At 38.1% G+C, this 27,079-nt stretch overlaps 1 protein-coding gene across 1 annotated transcript in view; it reads right to left on the bottom strand.

The window, feature by feature from the left end:
* plce1 (phospholipase C, epsilon 1) overlaps positions 1-27,079 on the bottom strand; it is a 100,164-nt gene that overhangs the window by 42,526 nt on the left and 30,559 nt on the right. Inside the window, exons 2-3 of the mRNA XM_088916096.1 lie at positions 12,515-12,800; positions 1,486-1,802 (exon numbers count right to left, since the gene is read on the bottom strand). Coding sequence (XP_088772222.1) covers positions 1,486-1,802; positions 12,515-12,800 — 603 coding nt within the window. The remainder of the gene's footprint in view (positions 1-1,485; positions 1,803-12,514; positions 12,801-27,079) is intronic.

Genomic DNA, 27,079 nt, shown 5'->3' with positions numbered 1-27,079 from the left:
TTATGATAAAAGGTCATTTCAATCAGTTTCACTGAAAACAAGTGCCGTCATCTCTGAGAGCTCAAAGTCATAAAGACTTGATTAGTAAATTGTGTTGATGTGATTCTGAGCAGAACTGCAGAACACAAAGAGATGGATGGGACAGGCTGCAATCAAAAGAAATGCTAATTAAGATGAAGGGATGAGCCTCAAGATGCTGTTAAAAACAATCTAACATTTAATAACAGGGCCTTTGTGATTTCTCTGCCTGATTGCAATTTCCAGAATAACGTCTTGTTACAGTTATGATCTTATTAAAGACGTATTAGTAGACAGGGTACCAGACAGGACAGGGTTTGCAACACAAATGAATAACAATATAACAGCTCTCACAAAATAGACATCTAGGATCCTCACAATATTTTTCTTGCTTTAAGCAATCTATATAACCCAATAAACTGCAATCAATTGCCATCCACCACCAATACAATATAAATGAAAATTAAGTCCGTTTCTGAGAAACCTTCATTTTCAAGTGGTTGGCATATATATACAGGTAGTTTCAAGTGTCAGCTTGTCATTCACTAAGAAATATGCAGGTTAATCAGTTTTTATTTTGAAAACTGACTGGAGAATTTAAAAGGGAGAAAACTTCACGAACAGATGACTGCTGAACATAACTTCAACTCATGAGCAGAAGACGCTATGTGAACAGATCCCCCCCCCCGCCTCAACTTAATCTCTCACTCACAGCTAAACACAGCAAAAAATGCCACCTATAATTCAGAAATATAAGGTCAATCTCCATGAGTCAAGTTCCTAATAGAGAACAATGGAGAGAAAACCTTTCATTCAATGTTTCAATGTTCGATATCCTTTTACAGAGGACTGCTGTAGGAGTTTCAGTCTAGACTAAACATTTTGCTTCTAAGGTTATCTCCCTGAGATATGGAGCAACTAAAGCTTTTGGAAAGCTTTATATTTTACATAGAATGGCAGCGTTTTTAGTTTGTGCTGCCTTTTAAATGAATGTGCTCATTGAACAAAAAACCATTTCAGAAACAAACAACACCACTGATGCATCAGACAATTATAAATAACACATCGTTTTTCAAAAGGTTAATCATAGCATGATATGTGACACAGTATACTGTACAGGAAATCAGGGATTTGTGAGCATTAGTTTTATCATTTACTTAGAGGACTTTCATCTCTTATTTTTTCGCCTCATTTTCTGAAACCACTCAAGAGTAAGTTCACGCAGATTCATTCACAGCATGAACAGTCCTTGCCGTTGTAAAAGGACATAAATAAGAGAAGGAGAATAACTGATCTTAATGGCTTCACCACTGCAGCTTGATCAGAAATACGGTTTTTAATCTGACCCAGTTTGCATATCGTCGCCGAGTGACCAAGAGAAAGCTCTCTGAAGCCCCCACTGCAGAAAAGCCCTGAACCGAGGAGAGGGCAGGAAGCTCGGTGTGGGTGCGCAGTCAGGGGTCTCACCTCGTTGAAGCGCGTGACAAGGTCCTCCACGGTGTTGCGATCCCCACTCTTCGTGGACATGGCCGGGGCAGAGAGGGAGGCTTTGAGGTGGGGGTGGCGTTTCTGACATTCGGGGCTGCCCAAGTCTCTGGTCAGGAAGCAGAGGTAATCGAGGGGAAAGACTCTGCGATACAGCTGCTGCTCCTGCTCCGTCAGAATGCTGGCGATCTCCTCGGGGAACTGGATGAGGTGCCGCAGGTCAGCCAGCTCTTTACTGATTCCCGTCATGTTCGAAGGCAAAGTGCTCGACCCAGCCATGGTCCCACACACCTGGCGTTCTGAAAGGAGAATAGCTGTCATCATACCCCTGTCCATTTTATCCCAGCCTCCTTTCCTGATTTCAGAAGCAGCCTCCTATACGTGCTGCTGTATAACCATCCTTGCAATTTTCCCCTGTAATCATACCTCTGTTTACCAGTTATAAAAAAATAAAGGCTTGAGAGATACAGTGATAAGTCACTGTAGGAAGGAAGCTGTACCGTGACATCGGTTAAATGGATGATGGATGGTTGACAGGTAACTCATAGAAAAACAAAGCAAGACAGATTTGTGTCAGGACATTATCAGAAAACAAAGCACACACCACACTACCAGGATCTGCAGTCCTCTAATCAACTGAAGTGGGATTGGACCCTAACCTGCACTAGGAATAAAGAAAGGCAAAACTGGCAGGCCTGTCTGGGCTTCAGTCTGTGCCTCCTCTACCAAGAAAGATGATGTGTGAGTGGGGATTATTACAACACACATCTCATATAGACATACTGGGAGCACATCCTCTTAAAAACTACTGTTAATGAGATCCTAGGGGAGGGGATTAGGCTGAAGTTGTCTGAGGTAACCTCAGGAGTCATCAACAACAAAGGCTCTGAGCCCCTCTGTGAGATGCAGTTTATACAATCTGAAAGAGTTTAAGTCAGAAAGAGCACAATCTCCACTTTAAAACAGTAGCAAATGAACCTCCCCTAACCCATGCAGGGGAAGCTAAAGTAAAGAATATTTTTTACTTTAATGAAAACAAACATTTAAACAAAACCATGATTTATCTTGGGAGAATCTTTTTAAAGGTACAGGGTAGCTGCACAGTACTTATCCTATGTCCAAATACAATGTACAGATGGCTCTCCCATTTCATACCATTACAGGACTTTCCAATTAATTGGTGAATTGAGCCTTAATTGCTTAATGGACCCAGGTGCTGAAGACATATTAATTATTAGGTTGATAATTAAGTGGAACAAAAGCAGAAGGTAACTACCCTTATACTAAGAAAAATATGAGCTTTAAGATAAACATACTGTATTATGAGCATAAATAATTAACTTAATTTGATAAAATAATTGAAGTAACTTTGAAACTATTATTGTTCATGAAAATTTGCAAAAAAATTATCTTCAGAACATTTTTTGCCTGAATGTGCCAGTCACTTCTTTTTAGTAGACAGCAAACATTTGTACAGAAACAAGGAATTAGATTTCAGGCTCTCCAGCTAAAAGGTAACTGAATCATTTCTTTGAAAACTCAAAAGTTCAAACATTCCATTATTAAATATCCTGGCAAAAGCTTCTGTGCTACAGCCAATATCAGCAGCCCTTAAATCAGCACAACATGAAGCTCTTCTTTAGGTCAGTTCTGCCCTCCCAGAAAATAAATCAATAATAGAAAGATTATTAAAAACAGTTAGAAAATTCAAAATTATTATAATTTTAAAAATATCACTTTCAGTAATAAGAAACCACACATAAGCATTAAAGCACTTTATTAGGAATAAAATACAATATTTTCTAGTCTTTTTATGTTTTCCACATGATGACTTCAACCATAACAGATCAGCTTTGTAAGTACTCTGCTTCAGAAAAGCTAAAGCCAGAGTTAATGTTAAGTCACTGTTAAGTCTCAAAAATTCAGGAGGAGTTTACTTAATGTGTTCCAGGCAATGGGGTTTACAAGATAGCTCAATCTGAGAAGTGACAGGGATGAAAAGCACACTGTTAAAATCAATCCTGGCGCTTATGTACCCTGATATCAAGCAGCACCAGTTTGGTTTAACACTGAGTGGAAGAGCTCACTGGTGACTCTCTGTTACTTTCACAGGGAAATGAACAGAAGCGGTATGCATTAAATATTTTAAATATCAACACCACCTACATATTTGTTCAGATGGAGGAAGAACCTCACATGCACACACTGGACAAGCTTACAGATTAAGTACAAAGTGATTCTGCACTACTCCTGTGTTAACCTTACTTTCTATGTTCACTGCCAAAACTGTTAACATGCTGTGGAGGTCTGATTCTTTGAATCAGCACAACCAACTGAATTAAAATGACAATCTTCTGCTCATGCCACAACACCACATGCGTTAAAGACCTCACAAGCAACCCCGGGATAAGACAGGGTATCTACAATATTCCTCTCACTGGCTTCTGGTTCTGATCCGTCGATTGACTGTTTGATTATCACCATACAGTCATCATATGATTGTGCTCAGTATGAAACCTACCACGAAAACTCCACCAAGGTTCACCTCTCTGCTCCCCAGAGAACAACTGTAAGGAAACGTCCTGTTTATTCCCTTCAAGCCAAATTACACGTTGCCCTGCAAACGCCCCCATTCAACAGAACGGCCAAATCTGAACATTTCCCTAAAAGCCCCTATCTGTAAATGTGGCAACAACTGATGTCAAGTGGTGGGGATAGATGCAATCTCGCATCAAGAGAACTAATTACTCCATCATTCCAGGCCGAGCACCACCCTCCTTTGAAGTGCTTTAAAAAATGGGGCAGCAAAGCAAAAGGCCACTTTATGAGGCACTATCAAATTTTAGGGCTAATTAGATTTCTATCTGAATTGCTCTATAAATCCAAAGTTTAGATTTCCTCAAAGAAAAAACAAAGATCCGAAGTGGACTTTTTATACAAATATGGAACGGCTAAGTTTAAACTATGATTTCAGTATCCGGTTTAAAAAAATTATCATTTGCACGTCACCCTTTTAATTTAATGATGTTTTGAATGGCAAAAAAGAACTCGATTATTTATTATGGGAAGTGTGACGCAGTAATACATTTGTCTTTTCAAGACACGGCAGAGGGTGCCACTGAAGCTTATTTCTGTATCAACAGGTGAAGAATGGCAGAAAGCGGATACAACGTTTACTTTTGGGAAACATTCAGGAATTTTCAGATTTTTCTACATAAAGTGTTCCACCCCCACTAATAATATTAATGTTATAATAAGCATTTCATGGCACTTTTGCCTATGACAATAAACTGAACTGAACTGATGATATGCATCCTCCCTGGCCAACCGAATGCGTTACTCATCAGTGTGTTAGCAGGGGTCTTCTTTTCTGTCTTACAGAACACTCACGCTTAATACCGCGGGGCTTTTTCAGAGGTGTGTCGTTTGATGAGAAAAGCGGGTGTCGAGTAATGCATTTTTTTGTTAAAGCTGCTAACCTTGGGGGAGTCAGTGTCCCGGCTTGATGGCATATTGGCACCCGTTGTGTTTGTCAACAAAGCCAGCTCATCAGATGAGAACAGCCATTAAAGGCTGGCTGAGACCGCCATGGAAACCAGTCTCGCTTTCTCTTTGCGGCTACCGGAACAATGAAAGCTGAAGGCAGCACTACAATCTGGACAAATGTAGTGCAATCCAATGGGACTGCACTTCATTCACACTGGGATAAGGAGCATTTGTTCTAAAGAAAACTCTTTAGTTGGCGATTTGGACATTGATGCTTTTAATTTCTCCCAGAAAAAATTCTCCCTTGGACACTGAGAAAACCGGTCTGCTGTTACACATGATTTTTCAGTGATATCACATCTCTTTCATCTCATAACCTCCGTGACAGTATTCTCTTTGAAATCTATTATTCTCATATTAAACTCTTTCAGGATCTGCACTCTTCTGAAACTGTATGGTCAGACACTTCTTATTAAATATTCATAGAGCTTAAGGGCACCCCTGAAAATACATACAGTATAGCACATATTTTAATTATAAACAAACCAGTATCAAGGAGATTTTAGCTATCACATTATTTTTGTTCTTTTATTAGAACAGCCAGTTCATTCAAAAATGATTCCAAAAATGGACTTTTAATTACTACTTATCTATTATCTTTTACAAATAAAAAATATTTTTTGAACAGGTTCCACGTTATTACATTAAGAGCAGTGGTTAGGGCACTGGATTCATCACTGGAAGGTCGTTGTTTCCAATACCAGGTGAGCCACTGCTTTTAAGGTACAGTACCTCACCTGAATTCTTCCAGTAAAATATGTATGTGAATAGGTAAAAATCTATGTCACTTTGCATAAAGGCTTCAGTCCAGAAATATGTACAGTACATATATTATGAAACCTTTGCATTCAAATAAGAAATGAATCATTATTCACCACAATACATTCTATTCTGAGAAATTCACACTCCATTTTAGTACCAAACCTCAGCTTTTCACAACAGATCTATAGCTACTAAAATACAGAGACAGACATATACATGATGAACGTACAAATACAAAAGTAATAGGACAAATACTTAACATGAGTTTACATCTCAGGGTGGAAAAAAGCAAAGTCTAATAAAAAAACTAGCAGATACATAAAGAACGTAACTGCACAGTTTCATTCAAATGCCCTCCAACAAAGCCTGCTAAAAACCCTTGAACACACACACAGCCTCTCTGAGAAAACTGTCAACACTATTGTTTATGAGATTTGAAAGAAACATGCAACTATTTCATTTCCTCAACCTTGTTTTGGATTGTATATCATCCTTATCGGATACATTTCCAACAAAGCAAGAGTCTTTAGACACGTCAAACCTTTCCGGTTACAGTCCGGCAACACTGGCTAAAAGGATAAACATGCCACTGGTGTCCCTGAACCTGGGCACCTGAGAGGAGAAAAGACACTCTCAGGGCTCTCTCTGCTCCCTGCGGAGCTGCACACTTACTGATCAATGGGGAATCCATCCTGGGTGAAGGGCTGAGTGGGAGAACAGAGGAACAGGTATCTGAGCTTCAGGGAAACAGCAGCGAGTTGCACTTGTCCACATGTAACTGTCAGGCAGCAGCTGCCGAAGACTGCATGGTTCTGACGGAGTGCATATCTGACATACTGTGCGTGATCAGGGGAGGCAGCCATTCCCGGCGCTTCCAGAAGGTTGGGTTACCCATAGATAAATACCTAGATAGTGCAACTCCAAAGAGAGGAAACCAAGCTTCTCAACATTAGCTTGTGTCCAACTAAGGGCCAAAGAAAGCCCACTGGATTAAGATCTAAAGGGGGAAGGTAATTTTACTCATTCTTTCGCAGGACTATACACTTGTTTTCAAGCATAAAGTGTAACAAAAATGTTTAAGCAATAAAGAATCTCATACAGCTGTACTTTTCCTCTGTTTCCATGAAGTATAAAGTTCATTATAAATGTAAGGAAAACTACGTAATTTTGTAAGCTTTTCGGCTACAGAATTTGATATCCCCCAATGAATAAATGCTATTTGCAATAGCATTTATTACATTATGCAATAAATGTTACTGCGGCACACAAAGAACTGCAGCCAAAAAGATTAACGAGAGCTCAGCACAGCTCAGTCACTCTGGCGAGACATCATCATCTGCAGAATATGTACTGATGAGATAACTATGTTTGTACTGAATACACATATATATTTTAAGGGTTTTACACATTCAATTTATTAGGGACAGCATGTACAATTATGTTACACAGATTACATGTCAAGAAACATTTTGTACCCCAGCGCCAGATGCTTATTTCTATCATTGGATATGTACAAGAAAGCACAAAAAAACAGAAATATAGTAGGGGAATAGACTCATTACAGCTGAATGTACTGTACATCTCAGAGCGTATGTGTGAAAAGCCCATGTCTCTTTCCTAAATGAAAACCTGCCACTTCCTCTGAGCTCCTGAAGACATGCTGGTCAGGTTAATTGGTATCTCTTAACTGTCCCTGTGTGAGCATGTGTGTGTGCTCCTATTTCACTGCAGGAATCCAGGACATGCTCCGGGTTTCCTCAACATTTACCAGGAATAAGCTGATAATCGATGGGTAGAAACAAATCAGTACTTCACTACCATCCTGCAAAACTGGCACCAAATAACAGGTGGTGATACAGTACACTGCAACAGCATTGTTCTTTTTATTGACAAAAAAATGGCAAATAACTGGGAGCTTTTTATATTTTTTAATTACTGTTATGAACCTTGTTTTAATCATGGTAACCGTGTACCAGGATGGTTTTATAGCTTATTTATGAGAAAACAAAATGAGGAAATACGTTCCTCAAAGGAGATGTTAAGAGTGAACCAACATCTGAACTGACACACATGAATATGAAATTAGTTAGATTTGTTATTTAAATAAATGTACTGTAAACCACCAGTCTCAAATATTAAAAGTCAATGAAACCCTGTTTCTGTACACACAATTATAAGATACTGTACATGTGTTCCTACAGTTTATGTGAGCATTGTGAACTAGTATATTCATTGTCCAATACACCAGCCTTTCAATAGTGGAAAAGCACAGTGCAGCTCACAGTGTAACCCTATTATGACAGACACTGTAGGCTGTGCTCCAGGATGAGCCCAGATAAGCTTGCCTTATTATGTTTACCACTGGACAAATAACTCTTATTAGGAGATAACACAATCACTGACAAGACTGAATAAACAAAAGGATTTATTCCTTTCCGGCTCACAAAAAAACACTTATAATGAGACTTAATAGCGTGACTAAGCAAAAAAAAAAGTTTTGGATACATAGACCTGCTTTTTCTCAAGAGGAACCACAGGCTGTCTGACATTATTTTAGGAGTAATACAATCAAAAGCCAAACAAGAATATACATAAACATTCATACCAGATAATGTCTGTGTAATATTGAGGAAATCTCTAAGGATCATTTAAAACTGTTCAAAACACTAAAAGAAAACAAACCCATGAACACATAAAATTTCTGACTGGTGAACTCTATTCCAGCATGCTATATGTAGCATGCAAACTTCTCCATGGCCCTGCTATATGTGTGAACTCCATTAAATCTGCTAATATCAAATTGTTCTTCACCTGTGTGTACCAAATTGAGCAAAGAATACTGTACATCTAAACCCTATCTTTTATCTATAAGAATCTGCAAGTAAATGACCAAATGTCCAAATCATGATTCTGGTGTAAAAATGCCCTACTAAGTTAGTTCTATAAACACAACCCATCACCCAACCAACAAGATGTATTTAAAATATCTCATATTTTTCTAATTTAGAGTACTATGAATGAGAACATAGTACTTTTTTTTCCAATGTAAAGTAAATGCTACATCTGTTTAATCATAGCTAGGATGGAAATCAACAAGCAGCTGTTAATGGATTAGAACTGACCATGGCTTTCTAAAATGACAACCATTAACAACTTGAATGAAATGCTTCCATTTAAGGTGCATGATCAAGAAACCTTATGAAAAATGTCCAGTCTAAACAGGAAAACATCACAGCGAGAGCATCCCCTACAGGAAGGAAAAGGAAACACACCTTGGTTATACAAAAATGAGAATAAACATTTTCTCCCAAGGATATTCAGACCACTTTACGACAGGGACAATGTGGTGACTCAGGCACCTTAACTCAAGTCCCACTGCAGGTTAGATTTTGCTTTCAGGATAATACTTAAAATCTCCAACAAATCTCTGTTGCAGTATCACATGTCAAACACATGTCTAAGTGTGCACAACAGTTGCAAAGTAAAGTACATTATGTCACACTGAAACATAATATTCATAGTATTCATAGTGAAACATAGTACACATAATCATTCTTAAGCTTATTACGTGTGTGGAAAAAAAGAAAAACACAAAATTACCCCTGTGAACCTTAGCATCAAATCTAAAATACAATATCTGTTGTTAACAGTATATTAAAAGATTTAGGCTCTGCAGTTTGCTCTTACTTCCTAAAGAGCCTGAGTATTTTATCAGCTTCGCATACATAAAGACCTATATACCTCTTCATCTCTCAATGCTGTGACTTTTGAACAGAGACCACATGGTTTCCCACACCTTCCTAATGAAGGAACACGACTCACTGCTGAACAGCATTAACATACACAGTCAGGGGCTAAGAGCGCCAGTGACTCATGTCGTCAACTTGTGCTCCAGATGCCACGCAACCTTGTCTTGGTGTCGATTACGTTTACGAAAGACAGGACCCACCTTATACAGGCTTAATTGCCTCATAAAACAGCACCGAGGGCACAACAAGTTAAAATCCTAGAGATCCGGAATTAAAACACAGGAAGAAAATGACAAGCTACTGTATGAAAAACGACTGCTCTGTTCTGTGCATGTTAATTCCATAAATTACACTGCAAGTTACACTAACATAACATTTTTAGCCCCTAAACCTTGGGAACAGTGATAAGCAAAGATCCTAAATATTTTACTTCACCTTATGACTTTGTGTTGTGCTTCCTGCTGCTAAATATTCTGTCCTTAATGATAAAATAGGTCACCAGGTAAATAAGAGTTAGAGTAAGAATAATGTAGGCATTATTTTACTAGTCAATAAATAATTTCCAGAAGTATGATTGGATGCTTTATGTGAACACATGCTTACTTCCATCCACTTATCCATTTCCTAACTTTATCTAATCCAGGATTTCAAGGGAGCTGCAGCCTATCCCAGCAAGCAACAGGCACGTGGCAGGATACACCCTGGATGGGATGCCCCTCCATCTCACGGGACACACAATCACGCACACACTCACACCAGGGCCAGTTTTCCCAGAAGCTAATTGAGCCACCAGTATGTGGGAGGAAACCCACGCGAACATGGCAAGAACATACAAACTCCACACAGATAGCACCACAGGAATTGACCTCAGGGCCCCAAGGCTGTGAGGCAGCAATGCTAAGCACAGCACCATCATGCCACCTTCACATGGTTACTTTTTAGTTTCAAAATACTGTACTTATCATTGCCTGAAGACAGAGTGATGTCAGTTTTTCACCTTTCAGAAGCTGCACAGCCAAGTGAGAATTTGAAGGACTACGTGTTGCTTGTGATTTGTAAATAAACAACTATTTCCCCTCTCCTTCAATGCCAAGAAGAATGTCTAGACAATTACACTGCTTATTCATATTTGAAAACAGACATGAGGCAGCTCCTAATGTTTCCTGTATTTTCAAAGAAGTTTTGCAAATCTACCCTACCTGAATTATCCATTTCATTTTTGGCACATCCTCAATGCTAGCTGGGTCCCGCTTACGCACAAGCTCAGTGACACAAGACTAGTGAAATATGAGGGGACTTTTGACAAAAAACACACGAGGCACAACTTAATACTTCTATCAAGACACATGGAACATGGAACTGTGTTTAGACAAGTGAACTATGAACATAATGAAAACTTGTTAGAAGCTTTTAATAAAGCCCAAAACTAAAACTGTTACACAATTCTCATAAGTATTGCTTGCTGTTGTCACAGCCAAAGGGTCACAAAGTTATCTTTGTAAAATATTTGCTGTAACAGACCAACAGAGAAAGAAATATAAATAATGGCATGACTGTTTAGGCCCAATGTTAAATAAAAGAAAACAGAAATCACTGAAAGGTAATTTTATTAAGTTTTTACAGTTTACTTGCAATCATTTGGGCATCTTTGTCCTTGGCAATGAATGACAAAGGAATGACAAAATAGCAACACGAGCTCAGCCAGGGAAGGGCTACGCTGCACAGATCAGGAGTCAAACCAGCCTGTGGATACTGCATACTGTACTTTCCATAGTTGGTTATTTATGAGGCTCCTGCAAAAGTTAAATCAATTACCTTTTCCAATTTCAAAGTTTATATACAGTGCCCCAGTGATCCCAAACCACCTTGACAGAGCTGGAGAAAGTCTGCAGAGAAGAATGGGTGGACATTGCACTTCGGTGTACAGAGTTGGTTGAGACTTATCCAAAAACACAGCTGTGATCGCCGCCAAAGGAATTTGACAATTCCACTAGGAATTGACTAGGGAGTGGGGGTTGAATACTTATGCAATCAGCATATTTTAGTTTAAGATTTTTCTGTGTACTTTTTACTTACCATTTGTAAGTAAACAAAATTGGTTCAAAAAAGTTCCATAGCTACAGTAACTGTGGTCTTAAACCAATAACATTATTTTTGGCCCCGTGCTTTGATGGGCAGAAATTACCATTACTGTACATGTGTTGCAGGGATGCAAGCTAAAAGGCACCTGAGATGAGGAAAAAAATAACCTTGTCAATTATGTTACCAAAATACAAGCGGTTATGTATAGTGGTCTTCCACCAATTATACAGACCACCTGTAAGTTTCCCTGTTATAAGTCGTGTTCTCATTTAGGAAGGGTGTCAAGTGCAGTTACACGTGCCTTTTCTTTCAATAACCTGTAACTGCATTATAGCTCCACTTGAAACAATGAAAGACGTCTCGATACCCCTCCTGTGACCCAGCACCAGCAGAAAGTGACCACTGACTAATAATCTTACTGACATGAAAACACATTACCACTCAGAAGCACCATCCAAACTTATACTGCACACAAAATCCACAAAAAACTGAATAACACAATTTTTACAATAAGTAGTTCAGGTGGGTAGCTGCGTCAGCATGCGTCGGCTGCAAAGGAACAAGTAATAGGCTTATCCCATGCTGAAAAAAAGAAGAAAGAAAACACAACGTTTCGGCCGTGGAGCCTTCTTCAGGTGCATTTTTACAATAAGCCTTGAAAAGCCTCACAAACGAACTCCGTACAAGATGAATTCAGCAATGCTAGATGCTACACAAATGAAGAGAGGCTAAGAATAATCCGCAAGAGCTCATTATAAGCAGCTGAAGTGTCGAACAGTGTGTCTGTGGCAGAGGGTGTCTATGAGAACGAGACCTGCACTGTAGAAGCCATCTGCAGCAAAGCCCTTCTTTAACGGCGGCGTGCAGCCTACCTTTCAACATGGTTCTGCCGGTGGAGCCGGTGACGACGCCTGGCAGTCCGCTGCGTGCTCCTATGGACGTCGTGGCCTCCAGCAGAGCCCCGCTGATGTGTCCGGAGACGGCTGTTCTTTGCAGAGTGGCGCGGTAGTGAGGCAGCACGCTACAGGCACATGGCTGGATTTCGTAGCAACCTCCAGCGCGGCAGCCGGCAACTGCTGAGGCCAGGAGCTTTCTGGAAGGATGGAGCAGGTTTCCGCAGCCCCCTTCCCCCTCTCCACCCCTCAGCGCATCGTGGATCTGCGTGCAGAGAAACCATCCCCGGGCGTTAACGACCACTTCAATCAAAAAGCACCACCTCACCTGGCGAGAGAAACTCAGCTGAAGATCTACTGCTTAACAAGGAGTGAGAGGGGACAGAAGAGCCTGATAAAGAGAGAAAACTCCTAAAAAAGGCGCAGAGCCGTTCCATGCTTTAATTAGACTGACCTTTGGTGATGTGAAAAGCACATCCTCATTATTTAAGTACTAGCTACTTTACAGGTAGCTACCTTTCGTCCCCAATTAGATCTGAGTTAATGAGCCACTAGGTGGCCTTCAATCAAAGAACATACCGGAAAAAATGTCTTCAGTGAAACTGCACTGTAACTCTAACTATAACAGTATATGTTATCCCACAATAACATAAGAAGAAAATTCAGTGGGATAAAGTACTTTAAATGCTGGGTAAATTAGAATTAAGCTTATTTTAGTGCAGTATCAACAATCAAATGTACTCAAACCTGGCCTTCAAGGATGGTTCTCCAAGTAGTAGTCCTTACTCAGCATTTGTAGCGCACAAGTGGAAAAGCGCTGGATAATTTATGGAGGTTACAGTCCACGGCTCGTTAAAGCTTATTCATACATGAGATCATTAAAAGGGGCAGCAATATTGTCTGAGGTCGTTCTTGGCGGTCAGCTGAGGAATGGCTATTACATTTTCAATCCAACATTTTCCACCAGAACTGAAAAGATCACAAATATAATTTCTGCACTGAACTACACGGAGTATGTCAATACATTGAGGTTTAACAAGTAGTTTTATTTTCTGTGCCATATCATCTGCTTTCAAAATGTATGAAAATCTTTATCTGGATGGTTAAATAGTTAAACAGTTAAGAATAACAGTTAGTTATTCTTAAAAATTCAGGTCTGAATAAGAGGGAAAAGAATACCAGTTATTTTGAATTAGTAGTCCAAAAACACACATCAGTCTGGCCTATATTGCTGTTAACGCGTGTTAAGACAAAATATTCTGCTATGCCATTCTTCTAACCCTTAGGAACATTGTCTCAATGCCTATTTTCCATTGCTTTTCACAGAGCAGGTTTTTTTTCAGACTGAAGAACTTTTCAGTTCTTTACTTTGAAAAGATCTATAACCTGTTTTTATCACTGTCACAAACATTATAAAACCAGATGCATCCAAGTCTAGTTTTCCCTTTCACACTGCTCTGCTTGAATACATTTTTCCAATATCCTTTTCCAAAACATTTGTAAAGTCATTTCACATTTAGTTCCTTAGCAACTAATTCACCACTGTTTACTGTACAGCCTTGGAAAAATTACTAATGGACATAATAACTAACAGCCAGCACCTCGCTGAATCTAACATAAAAGGCAACTCATTCTAGATATTCGTCCTAAGCACTTCCAGGTGGAGGGACATTCCTGGGCTTAGATCCTTCATCAGCCAATACTGGAAAAGACCCAATCTGCGGTACAGTACTGTATCACATGAACACTGCCAAGACACAATGAAGAATAAGATCACTGAAAAGGCTGAAAAATGTGCACAACTTGTTGGTCGCCCATCAAGCTTCCTCTACTACTTGCTCAAATACCACTGCTGGTGTTTTGTCCACTTTCTCTCTGTGGGATAGTCACTAAGCATAGAGTGCAGTATGGCCTCGAGTGCCCAAGGCCCCATCAAAAGTAACTGTTTTGGGGGAAAATGTTAACATAGCATAACTACTTCCTGAAGTCCCAATCACTTTAACAGTGCAAATTTTAGCCATATCAACTACTACAACATCAGTCTACAAGTAATGTTAAGATACACATCATTTTTCTCTCACGAGGCAGGGTATCTTTCTAAAATACAAGAAGGAAAATTCTGTCTGCAGCCAAGAGACTGGGGTGAAGGCTAAATGAAAACCCAAGGAGACACTTTGGAAGGGTTGTAATGTAAACTAAAATTGAGACCCGTCTCAATCATTTTTTTGTATTCAATGTGAGAGAATGTGTTTGATGAACTCTAAAACCGAGAACACTTTCTTTTTGCTTATGGAGTGTGGATTCAATGTGTTCTGCACACAGATACTATTTACTAACAAACAGACATTCATCAGGGCTGTAGGCCCTATGCCAGTAGCTATTAAATGAAGTTACACATTGTATAATCTAAAAAACAGGATGTTTTGCATGATTCTCCAATGATGATGTATGATACAATATCTTTCATGTTTCAACGGGGTCTTTTTTTGCCAAGAGCACCTAAGTAGCTTCTCTCAAACAGGCAAACTCCTGGGAAACTGGGAAAAATAAGGATGTAACAGAAAGAGTGATGGTATTTCTCCATAATTTTAAGATAAAAGTCACCAAATTCTACCCTATGTATTAACTTCTGCCTAGCATTATTAGAAAGTTCTTTCAAGTCTAGATGGATCTCAGTGGGACTCAAAAACCTATCTGTTGTATAGGTCAACCTATCCTGACACTTGGATCTTCAATTTTCTTTTATTTATTCTCTCCAACAGCTTCAGCTTACAGAAGCCTGTTAGGTGTGAAGAGGTTATTATTTTTACATTACTCACCCAGAGAATAATTTGCAGAAGTATTCATTTAATACTAGTCCAATCAGTGCAAATCTTCGGAGCAGTCTGACCCAGCTCGTCAGCCCACACTGTGTCTGTCATCATGGAAAAATACCATCCAGCTGCACAGACAGCCTTCTTCATCCAGCTTCAATTTCCTAAACTTTGTGGACAATCAAAATGTTCAGGGCAATAGATTCCTGAATGACTCAAGGAGTAAAGGTGCTCAGTTAGAGCACAGGATGAGGTCTATAGTCCAGAGTATAATGGTTTGAGTCTAGGGCCTAGGCCATGTCATCATACCAGCATTCCCTAGGCTGTGGTACACCGCTGAAGTTGCCAGAGCTATACTGGGTTCCAGCAAGCTTCAGCGACATTAGTGAGAGATAATACCACCTTAAATTGGTGCTAAACCTTAATTAGCTACTGTGAAGCTTACAGAGTGTCAAACACTGAATGACTGTGGTGTGGCTGTGGGTCCTCCATGTACTAGAGTTATTGCTGTACAGCCGAATCTTAAACAAATGAAACTTCCAAGTTGGGCGAGTAAGCAAAGAAAAACAGAGCTAGACTAGAAAATGAAGCTTGTCACAGAAAAACTTCAAATGCTTATAGTCATAAAGTGTCTTTGTGTCACAGTTTTAAACATCCTAATCCCATCAAGAGCATGCTTAAAACATTGCCGAATTAGTAAAAGAACTTAAGCAACTGCATACTGTATACAGTACATTACACACATTCCTACTACTTTGTATTTATGCTTGGCCAGACAACAGCAAAAGGAATATAACAAGTTTGAGAGAATTTAAGTCATCACCCCACAGTGCTTTCAGGGTTACTAAAGCCAGATGCTACAAACATTACTCGGGGAATTCAGACAATCCAGCAGATGCTAATCAAAGAATTCCCAATTTTGGCTAATCTAGGCCAAGGTATCGGAGAACGAGAGAGAGCTCAGCAGGTCAGTTGGGCATGTTGATTACTCAACAAATGTGTGTCTCTGCTATTGTAAAACACAAATCGTGACATAATTACTGTACAACTATTATACTTTGCCCTTGTACAGGGCTTTTCATCCAAAAGGATCTCAAAGTTACAGCTACAATAGGAACTTGCCTGAATCACCACATTAGTGCAGACTCCTGCTAGCATGATGTGTGCCTGCAATTCTGTATCAACTCACAACACAAAGGTGACACTTAATTTTACTATGGCAACTTTCCTTGTGAGTATCAGATTAAAGACATTAAAATCCAAGTATTTAAGGATTTTAAAGGGGAGCTACAGTACACTTAAAAGAAACCCCGTTAACTAGCAGCACTGCCAAACAAAAAAGGCAAAACACTAGTAAAAAAGTCTACTTCCTTACAAGTAAGAAGAGTAACATTTACAGCCCACATTTCAAACATCAAGCAGAGTTCATGCCGACTAAGAAACAGAGTGCTGGCAGTCCCAAGGACCACAAGCAGCAGTCAGGAACACGCCGTTCTGAGCATGAAGTGGCAAGAGAGAAAGTTCAGAGTTAAGATTGCACTTGAAGTACCCTACTGTATACAGCAAGTCCATATTTGAAGGAAACTTGGCCCATGGCTAAACCATCTGTGATGGCTATAAAGGTACAGTGCAAGGGTGTCTGAGGTTCCCTGAGTTCTTTACAGAGAGCGACGTACAAATTCTCACAAAATGGTTCCATTTGCTTTTGGAAAAGAAAAAAAACTAATAATACTCGACCAGTAATGCCAAATGTAAAAACAAAAAGTGACGACAGGATGATGGGGGGTTTTAAATGGCATCATTTTCATCAATGTTTTTTTAAGAAAAAAATAAAATCTCTCAACTGCCTTCTGGGTTCTCGGTCCAGTTCTCAGCTGCAAGGGAAGCGTCTGTTAACGTTAAGCACATAAAAAGGATTCATGCTCGAAAAGGTTCAGATCCACGGTTTTACTTCCCCCCGTTTAATCTTCTTAATAAAATGTACTTTTAATCTGCTAAAATTTTAGATTACTGTATATTGATTTCTAAAATCTGAACAAGACAGAAGGTTACCTGACCTCCCTCAATAACAAAATCTACAGTCACAATGAAAACCTCAGAATTGTAGTCAGAGTCGGCCTTGAAGTGGCACATACGTAATAATACCATTTTTATTTCAAAGAAAATTGACTAAGAAATGTCTTCATGGATGTCGGCTGTGGTCTGCGCACTTGAAAACCTGACTTAAGTGGATTATTTCCACAGCAACACGGGATAAAATGGCTTTTAATAGCTTTTGGTTATTTCAGCCTCTCTCTCGTTTTATTTCTAGTGAAAGCTGTAACTTTTTTGACATACTGGCAAAAAAGGACCATTTTATAGCCAAAAAAAGGTTTCCAAGGAAATGCAATTATCCATGCACTGAGCTGTGTATCTAAAAAGTCTGCAGCGCAGCCAAGAATTAATCAATAATCATTTGAAAAATGTGATTTTTCAAGAATTTCTCATGTTTTTTATAGATATTGTAGATTTAGATTTTTAATATATATGATAGATTTTTTTTGTTATAATTACAATCATACTGTACTAATAGGTCTAAAAGCAAATGTACAAATATGCTGAATATATAATTACTCAGGCCTTATCCCTCCCACAACCTAAATTGTAACTGTAGATCTGAACTTAATACTAATTCTAGACTTAACCGGGAACTTTATATTGATACTAAGCCTAGACTAAATTTTAAATATAAAACCAATCCTAGACTTTTCTCTAGTGACGGAAATGCTAGCATGCTAAAACTAGTCTCCAAAATAGTGAGGATTTTCCCCAAAATGTTCATGGAACTCTTTTGTCTTATAAATATTTTAAATTCATATCTTCAAAAACCAAAAAAAACATTTAGTCTAAGATTTTTTAGTCTAAAACTTTTTGTCAAGTAACACAATATATCTGAGAAGAACCTGTTTCTGAATTATTTTGAAGTTAGATGCCTGTTCAATCCACAGTCCAGTTTGATGAACAGAAAAAACCCTGAGAGTTGTTTAGGGGTGCTTATTAAAATATGGTGTTCTGCCAGGATTCATTTAGTAATCAAAAACTGAATCAAAAAACAAAAAAACAATTCTCAGCTGATAAAGCAGTGTGGACAAAACACTCACATAGCAGGAAGAAAATGAAATTTCAGACAGGAAGGATATATTATTCTGATGATTTCATACAGCAAAAATGAATCTGAAAAGAAGACAAGTGGGCTGCTTTCTTCAGAGAAAAAGCATTCCGACCATCACAGGAAAAATAATTGTCTGAGTAAGACTAGTCTTTGCGTTTTATCCTACCTTGATTTAGAAACCTTTCTGCTCACTGAGTTATCATCAACTTAGAAGGTTTCCAAACTGAGATTTTACTTTTGTCTGCCATCTGGACACCTCATTTTCTTCATGGTTCCAAGCTTGTTCAACTACTCTGAAAGTGAAGTGGTCTCATCTTCAGTCTCCAAACAATACGAGAGAGTCAGGCCTTAAATTTGCTCCAGAGGTCCACCAGAGCTTCAGGCAGATCAAGACTGCTTGGAATGCTTCACTGAAATTGCCTGGTTGCTATTCTAAAGCAATCTATTATTTCAAGTCCCAAAATGCTTTATCCTTTTCAGAAATGCCAGCAGGGTTTTCCTGCCTTTACCTATCAAGGCAATATTTACCAAATGAATTTGCCTCTTTGCCCATTATATTTCTCACAAAAGATATTTTCCTTCTGTGAAAACAGATAGACATTGCTTTGCAAATCCTTTAAAATCCATAAAATCGTGCAAATTAGAATAAAACTAATCACTTTATTAAAGCTATTATGCATTTCACACATCTGAAATTAAAAACATGCATAGCAGATAAGCTCCTAAGTAATTTTTCATTAAGAATACAAATTGACCTTTAAGAAATGGCAGACTGTATCAAAATGGTATCTAATGTTGAACTCTCTTATTGAATAACCTAAAAAGAAAGGAGGCAAATAGTATTTTGTTCATCTAGTGCCTCTTAAATACTGAATCTGTTGCTGTTAAAGTCATGCATGTACAGTAGGATAGATTTCAGAAGGCATTTCAGAAGGCAGTTCATGTAATTAAGAAGGGGTTGAAATTACATTTCAATGCTACCAGCCACAGAAATAATTATGACTAATTAATAATCAGCTAATCATCTTCTCATAAACTAATATTGTTAAGCTACATAGCTCACAGGAAACTGCATTTCAGAGCTGAGGAAATTTATAGAAAGTACTCTCTCAATACAGGTGTGCTTTGAATATACAAGTGCTCAAACTCCACAAAAGCATACAAGATCAAGGAGTGGCGGTGTCAACAAATCATCTTAAATTTAGTTAAATAATGACTGACATTATTTCTAGAAGACCGTTCCTTAAAATCAATACTCAACAAGTAAGCAGATTACACTGGAAATGCTAGCAGCTTGTGCCATTGAGCTTTGCCTTTAAATTCCTCTCTGAGATTTTAATCACGTTTGCTCTTTGACTCATTGCCCTTTTCTTTACTATGAAGAAAACGTAATGCAAGTGTTCTTACATTTAAGCCTCTCCCCTCCACTCGGCTTACATTGAAAAACCAACTCCATAGCAAAGTACAAAGAAAACATTCCCCTTTGTGCAATGTGCTTGTAGAGACAGATAATTGCTTCTTTCAAGGGATTGGTTTCCCAGTCTAATGATTATAAAAATTGTGTTTTCTTGTACAATTTTAAGTAGCACCACAGGGACTAGAAGAATATTTTTTTCTGGATATTTTTTAGAAAACTCTTAAAAGGACATTGAAGCTACTCCTTTTAGAAAATGGTAACACAATGCCTTCTCCAGGGAACCACACGGGTATATACTGTACAACAAGTGAAGAACACTCTGCAGGTGGTTAAACTGATGTCTTTCTGACATTAATCCAAGCTTTTTGTGAGCTGCTTCCTCAAGTGTAAGTTTTGTCTTGCATGTACCAGACTGTTAGCTTTTATTGATTTTATTTAAGTAAAGCTTTCATAAAAAAATATAATCCCACTGAGATGTAACAGGGCCATCTTGGAGACAGATAACAAAGCTAGTGTAAACAGACACTAATTTCATTGGGCCAAACATTCATACAGCAAGGAAGAAGAAGACAAGAATCTTGAGCTGTTAATAAAATCAAGGGCAGGCCCCATTTAGCACGTCTGGAACTGGGGTTTTCCATGTTCCTGGGCTTTCAGAGGATTCAGGGACTGGAAGGTCATTTCGATCAAGATTAAAGAGAAAGAAATGCAAAAACCACCATATATGGTTCATTTCCTATCCCATTTCACTTTATAGAATTTTCTTGACCTTACAAATGGAGCTGCGAGTAAGCTAGAAAAGTACATTTGGTTACTACCAGGGTTTTTAAGGAACCTATGACTTCACCTCCCATTGAGCAATGCAGGCTTCTGCACAGACCTTGAACTATTGTTCATGTTCTTTAAAGATGTGCAGTCTACTGGACATCAGGAAGAGATTGCTTTTACGAGAAAAGAATACTAGGCTGACCTGAAAAATATCTCTTGGCTATTTGCAAACTGAATTATAGTTAAAAAATAACATTCAAGATGCATCAGTTCATTTGACGATAAGTAAAAAAAGCAATACACAACCCTCATTGCAGATGTAATACTAGTTAATTGAATGAAAATGAGACCTACACAGGTAGGACCTTTGGTCACCCACAGTATTAAAAACTCCAGTCATTAGAAGAGCAGCTCAGTCTTTAAAACTTATTGACCTTACAGTGTGCGGTTTCACAATTGTGCTGCTCTTTCAATGGCGCGACATGGCTCAGCACTGCAGACACATAGTAGTGACGAGAATGTCATGTGTTTGACAAACACCAAACAGCTGTTTACAGAAGACATGCAAGGCAGCTTTTCTGTGCACGCCATCATTAAGAAAACCACAAATGGAGCAACACAGGAATTTAATTTCATTTTTGTGTGTCTTGAGATAGACTTTTTAATGATTTCTGCTTTTCTGCTCTGATTGTCCAATCCTCTTCTGAAATAATTTGCAGTTCCAGCTACCTCAGGGGAGTGGAAATAGATTGTTCACACACAAAACACCCTTCCCATGACCCCCATGAGTGCTTATTTACAGTTTAAACCTATCCCTTCATGTGTGCACTCACACACTCTGATTCTGATGTCAGCATTTGGTTACCAACATTATCAAATTTTGATCTGGTTTCGCAAGTGTACACAAAAACACTTCGAAACCTCACAAAACGTTTCTGTGGAAATTAAACGTTTAATGCAAAGACAAAATTTGTAGGACAAATGTAAATAACAGGATAAACTTCCAGGATAAACTTTATCAAGATTTTCAGTACATTTAAAAATCTTACAATGATGTTATAGAAAGCTATATAAATAAGAAATTAACATTTAGATGTACAGTACTTTACTTTAAGATAGACAGTATTGAAGTGTTCAATTTTAATTTAATATTCTGCTGGATTTGTTTTTTTTATTTTCCTCACAAGATGACAACCTCAATGATTATGAAAATGCTAGAACAATTTGTACTACAGGGTCTATAATTTATTTTCCCAAAGAAATAATGATGGGGTGAAAATATTACTTAAAGGCAACAGCATGCCTTTTAGTGAATTTTACTTTTATTGAAGCTCCTTCCAGAAGGGGAACATCACAAGGTCAGTGAAAGCAATTATCAGAATAAGAGTGATTTGCTGCAGCATAAGTCCCCAGTGTGCCGTCTGCTGTGGAGGGGGAATGCTATAGCAACAGCAGATTGGCCATTAAGATTAAACAGACTATTTGGTAACTATCAAACTATTGCTAGAGCAATACCAAACTTGCCGTGACAGGTAAAAGTAAGATTTCACAAAAATTGTAAAAGTCCTTGGAAATAAACTGAATTAACTGATTCAAAAAAATATATAGTATACCTATAGATACAGTACATCAAAATCCATTTGGCTAGAAAATACACTATACTTATATAGTAACATAATGATAATATACTACTGTATATATATATAACATACTAATACATGAACCCATTTGATTAATTGACCATTTAAAACTGACCATGATGCATTCTAGTGGGTTTACTGTAAAAGTACTAAGTAGCCATATTAGTAAGAGTGTTGACCGGGCACGGGCAATGAGGCAATTTAACCTGTTGAATACCATGCTTGGTGTAAAAAAACACAGAAAGTAGCGCCGATATGACTCGATTACAAAGAGAGCAACGCCCTTGCGACATCAGCATGTTAGAGGCTGGACTACAGTAAGTCAGCACATCATGGCTCACCGCCTGGGGTCTTCACAGCCAGCACTTCCTAACCTGGCAAAAAGCTAAAGTCAGACACGCACCGTCAATGACGGACCACGATCTGGAAGGCTATGAATCACAACCTCACGGAGATCGCGTCCTCTTCATCCTCCGTCTTTGTGATTGTTTTCAAGCGGCCAGATCCCCTGCACCGGCCACGCCAGGTAGCAAGATCCCACGCACCACCTGCGAGGAGGCTCAGCAGTCACAGAGTGCAGGCTAGAGAAGACGGCACAGGGGCCCAATGCTCACCGATGTTTATTAACATCAATGCACCCTGATGGGCACCCGCAAAAGTGTGTCCCCGACGTATGGAACACAACGCTCACTCTTGTGAGCCAACAGGAATTTCCGAGTGCGATGGGCTGGGCAGGAGTGTCTAGTCTCCGTTCTCTTCTTGTAGGAACTGATAGCAACCTGATTGTCCAGTGCTATACTGACCAAACCCTAAGCTCTTCCTGATCTGTGCCTCTCTACCATTTCATTCCTAACATGTTTCGAAAGTTCCTTGGTTTCCATGGTCGATCTGTTAATTGAGCTTTGAAATTCAATATGTATCTGAGGTAACTTAATGAGACACATACTTTTACTCTGAAGTCAAAGATAAACCACTTCAATTACACACATTGATTATTACATTAATTTCATCATCTTTCAAACTATTCTGGCTGTAGAAAAAGGGGTTGGGTAGTTTTCTCATTTTCTTCAAATATCACATTTCTTTGCATGTTTTAACCCTTTTTTAGACTGAAATAAGTTGTGAAGGTTCTAAACATGAAGTGTCATGACTGCAAGTTCAGACAGTAAATGACTGTGAAAAAAACTGCAGTGGGGTGAAAACTTTTGCAAAGCACTATATGTCAAGTATGTATAATTGCATTTTGCTTGATAAAAAAATATATAATGTGTTTTACTGAGTTAGGGAAAATAAAAAAAAAATATTGACAACCTTTGTCATTCTGATGGCAATTTTATTAAACATTTTCAGATATGACCTGTAAGGGTCTTCAATGATAAGTGTATAATGAAGAAATTATTTTTACACCACACATCTATAATAATGTACATTTTTTAAATTTATTTAAGTTTTAAATCTATATACACATAGAGTCTCTACTCATATGCAGCACATATCTATTCATCTTGCAAATTTACTGTATAGGGGACATTTGGTCATCTTCCCATGGCTACTAGCAATTCTATAGCAGGGAACTAGAGACCAAGGTAGAGTACAGTACAGTATGTGCTAAAGGCCTTACTCAGAATAATGAGTATTGCAGCCTTTTTGAAACTACAGCTAAAAAGAGCTGTTTTAAGGCAGCTCAATAAACAATTTAAATTAAATATATGTGATTTCCAGTTTCTAACACCACACTGACAAGTGAAATTGACCAGTTATTGGCAAGCATCCTTCAAGAAATAATCAGCAGTTTCATTCAAATGGAAAACGTTAAAACAGATGTACAATTTATTTCCATCAGCCCAATACTTTTTTCTGGAACTTCCTAAAATGTCAAGCTTCTAACAAACAAATCACAATGATAAGGGTATTAATGTCATGTTTAGATAAGATAATGAAGTTCATCTGACAAAGCACATTTTGTCTAATTAAGCTGTTTTTTTTTCCCTAAATATGAATCTTAATAAACCAGTTACCCAAGCTCATTGAGTTTAAAATATATAAAATCAACCTTTATTTTGAATTCTGGACATTTCTCCTTAATGTATGTGTCTAAATCTTACTTGGCAATATTTCAACAATTCCTAATTCATTCAATTTACATAATCACTTTAAAAACTCAAGACTGAGAGGTAACCCAGTAGGATATACAGTACTTTGCTATGTATTTCCTAAGCAAATGAATAATAAGCCAGTTTGGGGGTTTCAGGTTATGGTTACTAATTAGTTGTGAATAGTCTCCAACATTTCAGACAGAAGGCATTTTAAACATGCACCCTTCTCAGATATTGCATACTTATCTACCCAGGAGCCAAAAGGCTCAACATCAGTAAACAATGTACAAATGTTGCAAGGAAAAAAAAACACCGTGATCTACTACCTCACAGTCAGACAATGAAAATTTCAACAATTCATTCCTGGCACTGTTAACAAGAGCAGCGCTTCACAGACTCAGCTCGGCTGTGAAGCGAGGTTTTTTTTTTTGTTGTCGTCTGCGCCGACCTCCAGTTCAGCCCAGGTCACATGACCCAAACACCCTGCAGCTGTCACGAAAGCGCAGTTCTGAACGAACCCAGAGCGCCTGGCATGTGAGAATGGGAATGTTTGTACTGGGAAGTGGCGCGAGCATGGTGGTCCACTATTAAACAAACAGGTCTGACAGGGGAAAAGACTGTGATTTGACACGATAGTAGTTTTATACTGAAATGTACATTGGGTCAATGTGATTCGCTGAAAAAACGCGGAATTAGAGACATTTTAAGGATGAAATAACCACGCCTTGTATTTCGTTTTTGTCATAATGACCAGTGTAGACATGGTAAAAACATTAAGCTATTTTCCTTTGGAAAATACATACTGTAACAATGGTTTGCTTATACAGTTGCAGGCAGGGCACCTCCAACCCACCCCTCCAATCTCATCTCATTGATTGGAACGCCTGACTCCAATTAGCTGTTGGAGAAGTCATTAGCCTAGAGGTTCACATACTCTTTCCAGCCGGACTGTGAATGTTTAAACGACGTGTTCCAATATTGACAAAAAGAAGCACAATTGTTTGTTACTAGTTTAAGCAGATTGTGTTTGTCTATTATTGTGATTTAGTTGAAGATCAGACTACATTTTTATGAGTAATGCAGAAATGCAGGTAATTATAAGGGTTCACAAACTTTTCCTGGCAACTGTATATACCTATTAATAATCATCAACATAGCAGTATATAAATGGTTTTGAAAACTGTAATCTTCACTTTGACTCGTATTTATTCACAGATCTCCTTTGATCTTTCTGAGGTGATACAGTATTGGTTTTGACATTCAATTGCATTGAAAATAACAGAAATGTGAAAGTAGTTGAAGATGATTATTGCAGTACGCCTGCATAAAATCATCCTTCATATGAGTTTATGTTACGCGTTATTACATTCTTACTGCTGCGGTTTTAGCGTGCTCTTGATGGAGCAATCACAAACATGTTGCAGAACGTCAGCTTTTCACAGTTTTATCCAAAGTTAATACCGCTGTTTTTCATAGGCATGAGATGACAAGAGAAGACCCCTTCAAGGTAGCTTCTTTATTTGAACAGAATTTAATTTTTGGTCTTTTTAATGACTTTGTGTGACCCAGAGTCGTGCTTCGAGCTGCAACCGATTCCTCTGGGCCTAGTGTTCTTGTTGGCCTAATTTTTTCCCAATTAACTGTAATACTGTAATATTTCTAACTAGGCTATAAAGTGTTTTATAAGTAACTTTACTTATAATTATATCAATTATTACACCTTTAATATATACCTAAGAAGTTAGGGTAATTGCTTTAATTGACTATTAAGTAAAAAAAAAGAAATTATGAGTTTGAGAACCCTATATTGGATGGCACACATGTAAACCACAATTATTTTTTCGGTTACTGTCCCTCAATGATAACAATCACTGTTGTGTCAGTGATGTCAATAAATATTTTATTCCATATATATTTCCATATATTTCTTATATATACATATATTTCATAATATATGACATTTTTAAAATATTGTTTCTGAGAACATACTGTATATAATTTACTTGCCTTAGTAGAAGGTAGATTGTTCAAATGCTTTGTTATACAGTGAAAAACATTTAATATACAGCTTTAAAACACAACAAACTACATTTAGGACACTCATTTAACCAGCACACATGAGTTAGTTTAGTTTAAGAAGTGCCTGTGTATCGCCACAATTTGTTCCCTTTAAGCAACAGTGGAACATGATTCATGTGGTTTTCACATGACCCTACAATCAAAATAACAATAATATACAAGCCAAGAATATTTATAGATTGTTTATGGAAACTCTTTGATGTATACGTTATACATTCCTGAATGACAAACTGTTCAAATCTTACATGAGAGACAAGAAAATGTCAGAAATACAGCTTATTTCAGAAAAGTTATAGAGATTATTTTGGGTTAACATGGAGTCAGCTCTCACAAACGTCCATGACTGGAGTGCAAAGCTCTCAGAACATGTAGGACAGAAGATAGAGTGGTTTTTCTTCAATTTATGATGTGTAAGTGTCAGTTTTATATAATAAATTCCCACAGTCCAAAGTCCTATTTATATTAAGTCACAAGCTAAATTTCAACAGTCTGTACTGTATTGAATACACCTGTCTGACTCTGATACACGTTGACACATATGGATTACTAATCTAGTCACTAATCTATCCCTAATAACACT

The sequence above is a fragment of the Atractosteus spatula genome, chromosome 5 (assembly GCF_055471065.1).
Source record: "Atractosteus spatula isolate fAtrSpa1 chromosome 5, fAtrSpa1.hap1, whole genome shotgun sequence".
Lineage (NCBI taxonomy): Eukaryota > Metazoa > Chordata > Actinopteri > Semionotiformes > Lepisosteidae > Atractosteus > Atractosteus spatula.
The sequence above is the reverse complement of the archived record's forward strand: the minus strand, read 5'-3'. Positions and strand labels throughout refer to the sequence as shown.